The sequence below is a fragment of the Ammospiza nelsoni genome, chromosome 1 (genome assembly GCF_027579445.1).
Source record: "Ammospiza nelsoni isolate bAmmNel1 chromosome 1, bAmmNel1.pri, whole genome shotgun sequence".
NCBI lineage: Eukaryota > Metazoa > Chordata > Aves > Passeriformes > Passerellidae > Ammospiza > Ammospiza nelsoni.
Genome location: NC_080633.1, coordinates 77,934,855 through 77,949,139, shown reverse-complemented (window position 1 = coordinate 77,949,139; position 14,285 = coordinate 77,934,855). Strand labels below are relative to the sequence as shown.

Below are 14,285 nucleotides of genomic sequence, written 5' to 3'. Positions count from 1 at the left end.
ATAAACAATGGCACAAAACAAACACTGCTTTAAACACAAAATACAATTGATTTTCCCTGCTTTGGTGTAGGGCCAGAGGGAATAGACATAAAGATAACTAATACCCAGTTCTCAAAACTATAATACAACAATGAATGCAATTTTCATGCAGCTGTGATACAAAGTATTATGGTAGTAGTAATGCTGAAACATTTTGCTTTTAACATGCTACTCATACAGTGTAAAAATTTAGATGTTGGCATAAAGCAAGTGTGACTTAAATAAAAGGAAAATTGCTCCTAATAAAAATCACGCAATACTAGTTGCTTTATTTGGGACAAAACTGAAACATATCCTAGTTCTACCCCCCAAAAAGACAATAAAAGACAACCATTCTCAGCTTGTGTGTAACTCTTACTGCATCTAACTTTACTCTACAGTAAGAATGCCTCTTTAAATGCTTTTCTAAAAGACTTTGTATTTCATAAAAAGCATATAAAAAAAATTAACACAAATTATTAAACTACTTTCAAATCATCAGCAGAATATCTTAGGGTTCAGGTGTTTTTCCCTACAAAATTTTTATGTGGGTTCAGATTCTGAAAGAAAGAAGAGTAATTACAAATTTTAAACAAAATAGTGTACAAAAAAACAATTCTGGAACCACAGTACAACTAATACTTTTCAGAGTGTAAAAGTTGCTTACAAAGCTACTTGCTATTTTTCCTAGAAGGCTGTTTAAACCAAAAGCAGTCAACTACATCTCAGGAGAAAAAAAAAAATCTCTTCAAAGTAAACTGATCAGAAATTTCAGTCATGTCTAGGACCTATCCAACCATAGAGTAAAGAAAAGAAGGCTTAATTATCTAGTTCACCTGTGAGGCTCACAGTAGATCAGCAATAAATATAGACTCTTCTTTACTAAGCTGAATATACGTGGCACCTAAAATGCAGAGGGGGGAATTTAGTACAGCATACAAATCTGCATTACTCTGCACTCCAGACTGCAGAGTAAGAAAAAAAGTACACAGCTTCTACTCTGGATAGTTTTTCAATCAAATGCATACTGGAAGAAGTCAATTTGCCTAAAGTGGAGCTAGAATTAGGAGCAGAGGACTGTTGATAATGATCGTGAGTATTATAGGTCATAATCTCTCATGAGATATTATGAGTTCCTTGTCCTCTCACAGTATTATCACCAGAAAGACAAAGAAAAGGTTAAAAATCCAAACAAAGAAAAAGAAAAATCCAAATCTGCTATATGAGGTGCTAATCAGGCTGCTATGTTAAAAAGAACTGTTTAGCAGTTCTGCTGCTGCAATGCTAAAAAAAGAAAAGAAAATACTTGCTGGATTAGGTGTTAAGCAGCTTGCTATGTTAAGGAGAACTATCATTCCTGCAATGCTCTAAAGTTACTAATGTAAGAAATCAATTTACTTAATCCATAGGAACCACAGTAATGGTATATTTCTTTCACTGACTTGAAATGCTCTTGTTTCCATGATGCTTGAAATAGGGAAAAACCATCTTGTTCTGCTGAGGTGGCAAATGCTCTAAGAGAAATAAATATCAGTAGAATTGAATTTAAAAGAAAAACGCATCATCATCTTATTCTCCTTGCTTCAATTTTCACTATCCCAGTGTTTTACCAGCAGCTCTATTTTGCTTTTAGTCACACACAGAAATAGAAAAACATTGTGATTAAGAACTCTGAATTTTAAACAGACTGTTGTAGCTTCTGGACTCAGACTAGCAAAAGATTTAAAAATCTTCAGCTCTTGACACAAGTGAAGCACAGTGAACCAAAAAGCCATGTCATTTAATGGTGCTGCCATTGTTGTTTTTATTGAAAAAGCCTATGCTTCATCTGCTTCGCTGCATAAAGAGTACTTTGGGCCTATTCCATTTAGATGAATGATGTTTCCAGGAAAAGACAAAAAGAAAAAGCACAACACTGGAAACAACAGTTCCTCCAGCACGCAGTAACAGAGCAGGTCTGGGGTTATGAGCTAGAGCTGTGTTCGAGATACAGATAATGATGCCCTCCATCTGTTAGCTGGTTATGGATGACAAGATTATGAAGGACATTACAAAATGACAGCTTCTCAATGCAACCTGCTAAGCCAATAAGATTAAATCATCAAAGGATGATTTATTTAAGAGGACAGGTGTGGCTTATCACCTCTGTAAAGGAAACAGACTGGTATCACTTCTCACACTGATAGTAAACCTCATTGTCTACCTCATGTTGGGATCACAAGGCCTAGAGCACAGCTAGAAATGCAACATCACAACCACCTGCAAGACATTTGATCCTTTTTTAGCTCGCTTCTCAAACAGACATGACCATAAACTTACTGCAGCTTGGAGCTGTTATGCATATTGCAATAAAAATGTCATTTCTTGGCGTTACTTTCAGTATTGTTGCAGATAAGGTACCAGACACTTTAATGAGCAATTAAAAAAAATACACAAGGGACAATAGATTCTTTTTTCTGTATTTTCCAAAATTTGACTTTCTTTCAATTGGAGAACCCAGTTTCAAATATGAAAAGGGCACTTGTTCTACAGTAACTGCATACAACTTACTCAGTTCCAAGTACTGTATTCACTTTTTTTTTTGTTACCATTGTTGTCATTATCTGTCCAGTGGTTTAGGAACTTCTCTGTTCCGGGAATTACAACTAAGTTGTTCTTTCTGGTTCTATTTCCCCATAGAGTTCAGCTAGCTTCTTGAACTCGGGTCCCCAGTCTCCAAGGTAATTATAATCCTGGTCAGAGTGTGTCGTGGCTGAATCCAGAGAGCTGATAGACCCAGCTTCTGATCGATGACCCTCATAGGCATATGTCTGCAGGGAGTCATATGGGGGCACACTGGGGTCCAGATCAGCCTCTGCCAGTCTTTGATTAAGGAACTCCTGAACATCTATACTGTCAAGGCTTGAGGAGGGATGATGCCTGGACAGAGGCTTCACTTCAGGCCGAACATCCCTCCGGTATTTCAGCTCTTCAGCAGCAGATGGATTCCGCAGTGCTGTGATGTCAAATGCTTCTGTGTCTTCCTCTCCACCTCCCTCATCATCGTATGTCACAACATTTTCCCGGACATCTTCTTCTGAAATGATCAAAGGCTCCTTCTTGCTACGTCTTAGGGTGATGAAAAGGACCACAATTGCTAAAGAGAAAACTGCAGATATTAGAGTAGGTTTAAAGTTTCCATCTGAGTGTGTTACAGAAATAGCAGACACTAAGTCAAAAATACAGAGGTGTAATATTTTCAGGCTGGTATTTTCAGTACTGGTATTAGGGATCATCTGCTACTTAGTTTATTAAGGATCTCAAAAAGGAGATAAATGGAGATAACATTCTTTCAGGTAAATGAAAAATGAGCAACTAAAGTTAGCATTTTTCAGAAGCATAATCCAGGGCTTTCAGTGCTTCATTAAAACCAATGTTTAGCATATAAATTGAATTATTATGGAAAACATTTCCTTTTTTCTTATGAATATTCAATTTTGTGTAATAAAATACAAAATTACAAGATAAATGTATAACTGTATATTTTAAAATAGCCTTCTAACAAGAAAATACTGAAGCAAGCTGTAAAGAAAGTAGGTCTTAGAAAATGTAGTCTTTGGGGAGAAAGTCCTCAAAATATCTTCTCGGTTACACTGTAATTGCTATTATTTCTTGCCATCTCTGTGCAGAAAATCACATGAGTAGCACAGAGTCATGCACCAGCAAGTTGTGTGTCTGACAGGAAAAAAAAAAAACAAACCAAACCCAACCACAATATTAACTAATGAGTAACATTGCATTTGACCTGGAAAAATAAAAAACCTAAAAAGAGTCAAGAGGAAATGCACTTGTAATGGCATTAATCTTATGAGTCTGCTTATAGTCTCCTATGTCCCTTGTCCCTGTGGATTATGTTATGCATTGCTAACAGTTTATCCCACAAAGGTAATTAAGAAATGGCTTTTGCAGAGTGCTAATGATGCTTCTTACAGCATAATGCATTTCAAAAAGCTTTGCCCATCTCTTTTCTATGATTTTTTACTCTGTTCAAGACATGATACTAAAATCCTCTCTTTTTGAAATCTTTCCAAATTATGGGAAAAAAAATCTCCAGTGCTAATTACTTGATGGTCTCTGAAAAAAATTTCTACTGGATTCCAGATATCCTAAAATGTACTTCAAAGGCACTTTTCCCCTATGAACTCTAGCTAAACCTTTACCCTCTAATCACAGCTTTGTGTTTCTAATTGCCTCCTACTACCAGGCAACCACTGTTCCAAAAGCATGCCATGCTGAAACCTTGTGCCCTGCCAGATTCCAAGAGGCATTGGAGGGACAGCACTACTTAGAACTGCAAATGGCTCACCAAGAAGGATGACAATGCAGAGCAGGATGGCAATCAGAGCTCCCGTGCTCAAGCCAGCCGAGGAGAGGAAAGCTTCAGCATGGCAAGTTCTCACTCGTCCATCCCTCTCGCAGGCACAAACCCGGATGGTGAGGGTGCTGCTGCTGCTGAGAGGGGGCACGCCGCCATCAGAAATCAAAACGGGGAGGTAATAGGTATCTTGGGTGGTTCGACTGTATCTCCTTCGTCTTGTCAGAATACTGGCCGTATTATCTACAATATCAAAACAAGAACAACATTTCAGTGAAGTAGACGATGAAAAAAAAACCAACACGTTATTTACTGTTTGTTTCCCATCAAATGGAAGCATGGGGCTTCCTAAAACTAGCAAGCCCTAATCTATGAAAATGCACAATCTAGAATTAAAATTTGCCAGGAAGCCTTTCTGGTCAATAGATGAAAAAGGAGAGGAGTTGAAAAGTAACTAACATTATGTAAATAAGAGCACTTAAAACTTGTATTTTTATCGGAATCAAGAGAACTTTGACAAATATTTTGGGCCCAATTTGCAAGTCTTTTCATCCCATGCTATGCTGTTGGTAGCATTTGAACCCATGTCAAATTGAATACCTGGAATTATGAGGATAACTATTGTAAAATTTTTGTACAACACATAATCCAAAATCCTCTTGACACTCAGTAGAATATTAAAACTCATTTAGTAAAAAACTAAAATGAGACTTTCATGTTTTGGTATTTATTAAAGGTTTAAAAGTTTTAGTGAGTTTTCAGAAAACATCTGAAAGGACAGTGACCAAAGACACGTGCTTTGAAGAGGTCTGGAGGAAGAGGGAAGGCAAAGGAAGAGAAAAAGAGAGGATAATACATGTTCTAAACTATTAGAGTTTAAAGATGAATAAGAAAGGGGGAGATCGTGACATAAGACATTTTCACCCTTCCGTTACCTATGGGTCCATTTGGCATAGACAAAGAAAACCTCGTGCTTATTACACACATATTGCAAGAGCATTTGTAGGCACCAAGGAGAGTAGGAAGTAGCCACACATGTCCCTTCAAGTCCAAGAAATTAAGATACATAAAGAGCATGCAGGGGAAGAAATGTTGCAGCAATAAATAGTTATAGCCAATATTCATATGTGTAAAATTTATTTTCAGTTTGTTGCCACCACTATTTAATTACTAGCCTCTGAAAAAAAGACAAGGATAAATAAAAAAAAATGGAAACAGTGAGAATTTGAAGCACAAGCAATTATAGAGAGAGAGAGAGAGAGATGGAGCCTGATAGATACAGAGACTTTAGAAGAAAAGAGATTTCTTCTTGTATTGCTTGTCACATGGGTTCTGAATTGTGGGGTTATGAGATTGGAGTATTTTAGCAAAATATAGAAGGATGATAAGTACTGAATACATCTGCCAGGTTCATCTTCCTATTATAAACCAATAAGCAAGCAAATCTATTATTTTTCCTTACCACTGTAGCTACACTATTTAATGGCTTTATCATAATCTATGGAAAATTAAATCCTTGTAACTCTGTGAACATCTAGTGCAACAGAATAGCCAGTGTGGCATATATTTGCCCATTAGACTGCTGCACACACATTTGAGTGAAAGAGTTTTTGTTTAAACTGGATACAAGATCTGTTTCAGGTTCTCTTTACGCTGTACTTTCTGTCAAACTCTGTGCAAAATTTTAAACCATTCATTTTAACCCACTTTTGCCAACATTTTATTTTGCATGGCATTTGACAGTGACATTTAGAAAAACTGGCAATATCATCCCACTTCAGCATAATATCACAATATATTTGGTAACAGGTTTCACACAAGAAATACATATATGAGCTGGGAAATGATACAATTGCTGATAAACCAAGAACTCAGCACTGAAGTTCTTTAGCTCCACTTCTGTACATAAGCAACACCCACAACACACCTCCACACTCCCCCCTATTTTTGAAATATTGAATATCCAGCATGGTGAGTTTGTTATAAATTCATTAAGTGTTGTTCTTTTCACTTGGAGTGGGTGCAATATTCATTCAAGTTACAGAACCTTACTGCAAGAAGAATGAGGTGATAACTCTTTAATCTGAAAAATTTTGACAGAACATAAGACCACAATACTGTGGAAGACTATAAAATGTCCATGATATAACATTGCAAAGTTATTTGTTAGGTATACATCCTGCCCCCAAAATATTTTGCACTTTGTTGTTCTGGGCCAACTAGAACTCTCACATAACACCCAAGCACAGTCACTGTTATTAACATACACCAACGACCCTTCTCAGGCAGTATGGACAAGAGTGCACCAGGTTTTTTTCTTGCCTCAACATTATTCCAACAGTCTGCAGATCCTTAAGCACTCCTAAATAGCCTCATGCAGGCACCATGACACACTGTGGCATGTAAATTCCTTTTGCAATATGATAACAGTGTTTTGCTGAGCTGCAATACAAATTTCACATTATTTTGTAAATTCAGAAGAGAAAAACCCATTGAAAATGAAGTCATTGGGTTCTACAGAGTCAAGAGGAGGTGCACGGCCGAGCGCTGTTCTTGTCACCTGTGAGTTAAATTTTAAAAAGAGTGAATGATCCAGTGCACAGCTCCAGCAGCAGTGATGAAAATGCTTGCTGACAACAAAAGCATCAGAGACTGAGCATAATGAAGAAAAACTGAGGACTCTTGATCAGGGATCTTGCAGTAATTTTAGCACAGAGACTATTGGCAAAGATGTGAAGGAAAGAACATTGAGATTTGAGAATGTATGCTACAAGGGTATATGTGGACAGATGGGAGGAAAATTGTGACGAAAAAATATTAAAGTTAAGAGAAAAAAGAAAAGAAGAGGAAAAAAATGAAGAAATGGGAAAATTATACAATTCAATGTTACAGTGAAAAAATGCGAAAAAAGCTATAATTAAACCTTGCTTATCTGGGAGGAAGGCCTTGTCAAAAAAAGAACTCATATTTTTATACTGTAAAGAATAAATACACATTTTTTAAAAAATAGACTTTTTTCTCTTTCAGAATTGATTTCTTTAATTCAATATTAAATTGTTTTTCTTGTACTTTTAACATTATACAACTAACTATAAGATACAATGAAATATTGGTATAAGACACAATTAAGGAAAAAGGGAACCAATACAAAATTTTTAATTTAAAAGAACTGACATGGTGAAGTTTTGGTTTTTAAATTCTCTTGGGTAGTAAGTAGATTTCTGTAGAAACAGACGTTGCATGAAATCCTCAGAAGTTTCTGTAATAACATATCCCATGACAAACATTTTCAAAGAAACAGAGTAAAGTTTTTCCTTCAATGAAATTTCACAAATTTTAACACAAATAAAGTATATAAGTAAAATACTGAAAGGTATCTGAACTCTCACATACTATTTTTGTCTCATTAAATTTCTTAAAACATTTTACAAAGGAGATATATAATATTTTTTCAAGAAAGGAAACTGTGTCTGATTTTCCAAAGGTCACTGAGAATCAAGCATAGCAGATAATTATCAAAGCCAATCATATTGCCATAACTCAGAAATTATATCTCTGATGCTCTAGTCAGAACTCCATTCTTGATGATAATCATATGCAAAGGTATGCTAACATAATAAATGGAAAGAAAAAAAGTTTCTTGCAGCCAAATTGCAATATTGACTGCATCCTGAAAACCAGCCAACATGCTGGTGTTCTGAGCTTTCAAATTTTAATTGCTTTTGTTCCTTGTCAAAAACCATTATAGAAACGTGTTGAGAGAAGAGCTAGAAAGACAGTAACTTTTAAGAGCTTTGCACAGAACAAAAAATCTCTCCATCTGTAGAAGCTATAGGAAGCCAAGTATAGAGTCTGACACTGATGACCTAGAAAAGAGTTTATTGAGAAGGGGAAAAAAGTTATATCAACAGAAGTAGTTTGAAAGGGAGCCAAGGGGTTATGCAGTGAGAAATTTCTTTGGTATCTGAAAAAAGATACAGCAAATAGTTGGGGAAGGCAAGCGTATAGAACAGCAGCAATAGCAATAGGATGAGGAGCTCTACAGATCTCTTTCTTCTAGACCTGGAAGGAAAGATTTTTTTATCTCAATAGATTTAAATGGTGAACTTCACCCTTGAGGAGCATAAGAACCAGGACTCACTGGAGATTACAGGACTGACTGCTAAGGAAAATTAACTCCCACATAGGGAAATAAATATTTATCTGATACCCTGTGTTATACATTGCTCCATTTAATGATCTAAACTTTCTAATGATCTAAACTTACTCCTGTTTGGGCTGCTCTTTGCAAATATGTCAACTAGCAGTTAAGCTTTATCTTAAGTGAGTTTGAGGTTACCCATGGGAAATGCTACAGGGCTGTAACAGAGCAACTGTTCACACTCTGAAGATGTCACAGTTCACTAATCCAGGCTGTACACTCTATACAAGGCTGTTATCACAGTCTTTTTTTCCATAATCTCTGCCTTTTTACATTGACCTTCTAAGCTAAATAAAGAAATGAGGGCATAGGAAAATCAAGGAAACAGAGATACAATGGTAAGGCCATGGAAGCTGACTGCTGGAGTGCATTGGAGGATGCTCATTTATTATTCACAATTTGAGAATTCCTTTGACACATTACACATTAAATGCAGACACAAGAGAAACGGAGGTAAAAGAAAAAAAAAGTAAAATCCTGTTTATATCTTAAGGCATGTTTCAATTTTCAGTTCTGCTTGTGTCAGCAGTTCAACTACTATAAATTTTCTGAGAAGTCATAAACTAATTAAAACCAAAGAAGATATATTGAAATTATTTGCATTTCTTACATTTCTAAAGTTGGAGTTGTTAATTTGTTTATGTGAACTTCATGATATGCATTTCTGTTTCATTTCTTTATTGATAGCTCTTGTAAATATTTTTTCTCTTTTGCTCTCTTTAAAGCCATTGCCAATGGGCACAAAGCTACTGTAAGTTTCTAGTTCAGTGGGTAGCAAAAACGAAAAGTACCATAGAACTCATTTTTGGTCTGAAATATAGTTATTTGCTTATAGTTGGTTTTTGAATCACCAACAAGTTGCAGTCCAGAAAAGAAATGCAGATCCTCTACACTATGCACTAAAATAACTTTATGATCAGTCTTAGAGCTAAATTTTTTAAAATAAAAAAAATTTCAGAGATGTTCAGAGGCCTGAAGAGGGAAAATGTCTTCCCTCTACAGTAGCTGCTCCTGGTTTTCTGTTATAATCATGGTAGAATTCCTTTTTAACTTCCAAATGTTGATTCTGTGATAATACCTACTCAGACACTTAATCCATTTACAGTAACAGTACTTCTGTGGACTGTACTTCAGTCACCATGTGTGATGTTAACTTTGCACTTTCTCAGATATCATTTCTCTCCAGTTACAACTTGTCCTCTCTGCAGGATGATATTTTACAGAAGGTCAGCAGTAATTCACAGTATCACATAGCCAGAACAAGCACGACTCTGTGATGTGAATGAAAGCCGGAACTATGCGGGCGTTTTCCTCTTGTGATGGGTTGCAAAGTGGGGGCTTCAATCCAACCATTTTAAATGCCACTTTAGGTGTTCTAGAACCACTAAGCCATGGTCTGGTATCTGGCATATTCATTTGCAACTTGCAAAGCTCTGAAGTTAATTCACAGGCACATTGTCCAATATGGTAGGAAATAAGAAGGGCAGAGTGATAAAGAGAAGATTCTGTAAGAAATTCACACTGGGATGGAATCAATTACTCTCTGGAGGCTGTTCTCTTTCTAAATAACAGCAATGATGAGTAAAATGGATCTTTTTTTTTTTTACTATTTTTTGATCTGTGACACAGGGAGAAAGGTTAATATATATCACAGGCATGGGTGGATGAATACATTAAAAACTTCATTTTATACAGATGCCATTGAACTCATCATGCTCTAAATTTTACAGAAAAACACATCTCCACTTCTGTGGGTGTTAATGGATCTTCTGACACAAAATTAAGAAAATTGAATCTCCAGAATTATAGTATCAGAAAAATGGCATACCTTTATTCCCATTCCAGAATATTCTCCATCACTGGGCATTAATCAAAGGGCCAGATCTTTGAGATAAGTGGGCAGAGGGGAAAAATAAATTTCAAATGCTTTTGTGATATGAAACCTTTGTCCTGAAGAAATAAAAGAAGAGGAAAACAAATGCTAAGCATTCTCTAGGGAGGTGTTCTTCATTGAAAGTAAGCTAAACTTAGACTGCTATCAGAAGTCAGCAATCTCAATTTATTGAAGTAAGAGAATGCACAGATCTCACTGGCAGTGTTGGGTGAATGTGTCCATTATCTGCGTTAACCCTTCTTGTCTAGCAAATTTACAGTACCACTAAGCATCCATGGCAAATTGCATATCTTGTGATTAAAAAATTAGCACCAGCAACACAGTGCTTTACAGTCAGAAATTTCTTAAATATTCTAAGTGAACTGTTCTCTGTGGGTTCAATATTTTTTCATCTCTTGAAAAATATTATGTAAGTTCTGAAAGAGAAGTTACTCTACATATTCATGCTTGGAAATATGATAACAATGACATGTCCAGATGCATTTTCCATCAGACAAAAAAAAAAAAGAAAAAAACCAAATATATCCACAATTCCTTAGGTATCTGGAAAAACATTATTATTTTTAGGACAAGAAAAAAAAAGTACAATTCTAGAATTCATAGAAATGGATCTATTGGGAAGAACTTCTGTTGCCTTTATTCTGATTTCCAAATAGAAAATGGTTTTAGTCCTGTATAGTTATGGAAAGTTTTTAATGGGACATGCAAAAGTAGATATTTCTGATTATGCAAAAAGTATAAGTTCATGATATTAGAAAAAGGATTACAAAATTATCAATGACAATATCCTAAAAAAGAAAGTGAGAACAACACAGACAACAATTAAATAAGTTATGTAGAATCTGATTTACAATATAAAAGCACAGCAGAAAAAGTACTTGGCTTTTCAGGTTTTAATAGAAATTGTAACCATTTGGTAGGCAAAATAAATTGCAAAGAAACCTGTTTTCATTAAAAGAACTTCATAAGTACAATTCTCAAACACAAAAGAAAGGCTTCCTCTGTGGGTTTGCTCTCTAAAGCTGCAGAAAATTATTACAACTTAATGCATTTTCTTAGCATAACAAAGAAATTCTATTCCAGTCCTTGTTCAGCCTTGTTTACATGAGCACAGATACTGCATCATTTTGTTGTCTGTCCTCATGTTCATACTTGCAAGCCTTTACTCTCTCTGAACACTACTTTTCAAGTATGGAATAAAACCTAAAGAACAACAAAGAATCTCTTGTACCTTAAGAATACAGTAGAGAAAAACTATCATATTCTGTATTTCCCTTTTTTTTTTTCTTTGAAATGAAAATTGTGGCACAAGCAGAATATAGAAGGGGATCCGAGGAACTCTTAATTTTGCTGGATGTTATATTTGGTATAGCCCTGTCACTCTATCCTGACCTACATTTCCCTGAGGGTTTTAAACTCTGCATTATGAGGGTGAATATTCCACAAACAGAGATTTCATATTGTGGAGATTTTCATTTAGAAAACGCACAAGTTCAGGCCAAGAGATAAGAGCTTAACTGGTCAAATGATCAATTACAAGGACTGAGGCTTTAATACCTATTAAATTTACTGAAGGCATAGATGATTATTGAGCTGAATCACAGACATGCTGGGATTGTATATTGCTGCAGTCTATACAGCTAGATAGGAACAAACTAGAGAATTTTCTGCTTGTGCAAGCCCTAGATTTCAGTCAAAGTGCATAGATATAAGCATAAATATTTTAAGATCCAGTGCACTGCTGTGGAGTATACTGATAAGAAATGAATAGGGATAAATTAATGAAAAGTGTATTTAGGGTTCAAGAACAAAACTGTTGTTTTGAGTTATGAAAACAAAGGGGGGAAAATGCCTATTTATATTTTTATGAAATTAAGCCCTTTTTCTGAAGAAATAGAAGAAGAGGATGACTGAATTAGAAGGTGACTGCAAGAGAAATATAGTTTTGTAGAGACAGATACAGCTACTACTAACTACCATTTCCTATGTGAAAACAAGAATTTAGGTTTTACCATTCTACAAAACATTAATAAAAATTTTCTCAAGGCAATTTTTGTAGTTTTTTTCTTTAAAAAAACATAATAAACAAACAAATAAAACCCTCCCAAAATACCAGCCTTTATATAATTTGGAAATTCAGAGCAGCTGTCTTCTGTTCAGAGTATTCTGATTATTTTTAATGCCTGATGCTCAAAAACATGAGTTTTCAAAAGTGCAAACTTGTCACAGACATAAGAAATGCCTTTCCTGCCCACCTTCTTTCTGCTATTTCCTATAATAGAAAGCAACAGAAATTCTGTTTGTGAATAGAAGTAGATGAGAAATATGGAAGCTGTAAATGCTAGACAGCTGCATGTACTTCATAGGTATTTCACTACTTTTTTGTGTATAGATTGTGTCATAAAAGGCAGTGTTTAAACAATAGATTCAAATTGCCTTGTACCAAGCAAAACATTATTATGTATTTACTTTTAAGATAAATTTCTTGTTATGTTTTGAGTTAAATAGTAATTTTTTAATTATATGGCAAATTTTGGAGTTTCTGTATGTGTAAGAATGTTTATGCAAGATACTATAGGAAATGCATAATTTTGTACTTCCTTAGGTGAAATAGAAACACAATGCACAACAGGCTTTTGTCTTCAAAGACATCTTTTTCAGTTCCTTCCTCTACCCCTCCATTCCCATAAAATCCAATTTTGGGTAGACCAAACAGTGCTTTCTGTTGATTGCTAGGTAATTTCTTGCTGATCTTGGGAAAGTAAATTTAAAAAAAAAAAAAAGAAAGGCAACAAGTGTTTTTATCCAAAGTTGAATATTTCTATCCAAAATAGGACATTGCTGCATCAAATGTTTGTTAGAAGTTCATGCTCTCTTATAAATCTGTGTAGTTAAATAATTTATGTAGCAATGAACAGACATAATACAGACCCAGCTTTAAATATGTTCAAAACTATAAAACATCTACTTTGTCACAAACCACAGTTTTAGAAGAGCTATTCAGAAAAACCTCTCCATATAAATATCTTGTATTGAAATGAACATGCATACGGTCTTTCTCATGAGAACGCAGTCTAATACTCAAGGAGTTTATTGGGAACACAGACTAAAACACAGAAATATTTTAGTACCCCTCCATCATTTGAGGAACAAGAGTCTGGCTTTTTCTATAATGTTCCATCACAATATATTATTATTATATTATATTCCCAGATATATTAATCTGGGAAAGTGCTGGTCTCTCACTTAGGGAAAAGTTTTAATATATTATTTATCCCTTCAATATTTATGATTGTTTATTAATATTGATATATATTTATTGATCTGTTTTGGAACTTGAATATGAAATCCATTTTCATATGCCAAATAAATAGCATTATTCTTTTTCTTCTGTAAGTATAGTTAAACATTGGAACAAATTCTTTAGGAAGATGATTCAATCTTCTTCCCTGATTGGTTTTACAAACAGATAAAAAATTCTGTAAAGAGTTGTTTCAATATAACTGTATGTACTAAATATAACAATGATGGCGCTAATGCATTACAGAGGACTTGTGATCTCTAAGATCTCAGAATGTATTCCACAGCAGTACTACAAATACATAACTGTAAAACAAGGCAAATTCCATACAATTCCACATAGGCATACAAAGAAAGCCCCACAATACACATAGACAAAATATCAGGAGGAAAATTTAGACAAACTTTTAAAGTTTACTCTTATTTTCATCAGGTTGCAAAGTGGAGATCACAAGGCAATCCTTGATTAAGAGCAAGGCTGAATTAGGTTTGGGTTTTGGAGGTTAGACAGTTTTTCA

At 34.9% G+C, this 14,285-nt stretch overlaps 1 protein-coding gene across 3 annotated transcripts in view; it reads right to left on the bottom strand.

Annotated features, from left to right (window-relative positions):
* Positions 1-1,844: 1,844 nt before the first annotated feature.
* Positions 1,845-14,285, bottom strand: part of CDH18 (cadherin 18) — a 157,286-nt gene continuing 144,845 nt past the window's right edge. For 2 of the 3 annotated variants that reach the window (XM_059468705.1, XM_059468696.1), the window contains 2 exons: positions 4,364-4,615; positions 1,845-3,154 (listed from right to left, as the gene is read on the bottom strand). In XM_059468705.1, the coding sequence (XP_059324688.1) occupies positions 2,664-3,154; positions 4,364-4,615 (743 nt within the window). In that variant the 3' untranslated portion in view covers positions 1,845-2,663. Of the gene's footprint in view, positions 3,167-4,363; positions 4,616-14,285 lie in introns of all 3 variants that reach the window. The other variant, XM_059468687.1, reaches the window with a different exon arrangement.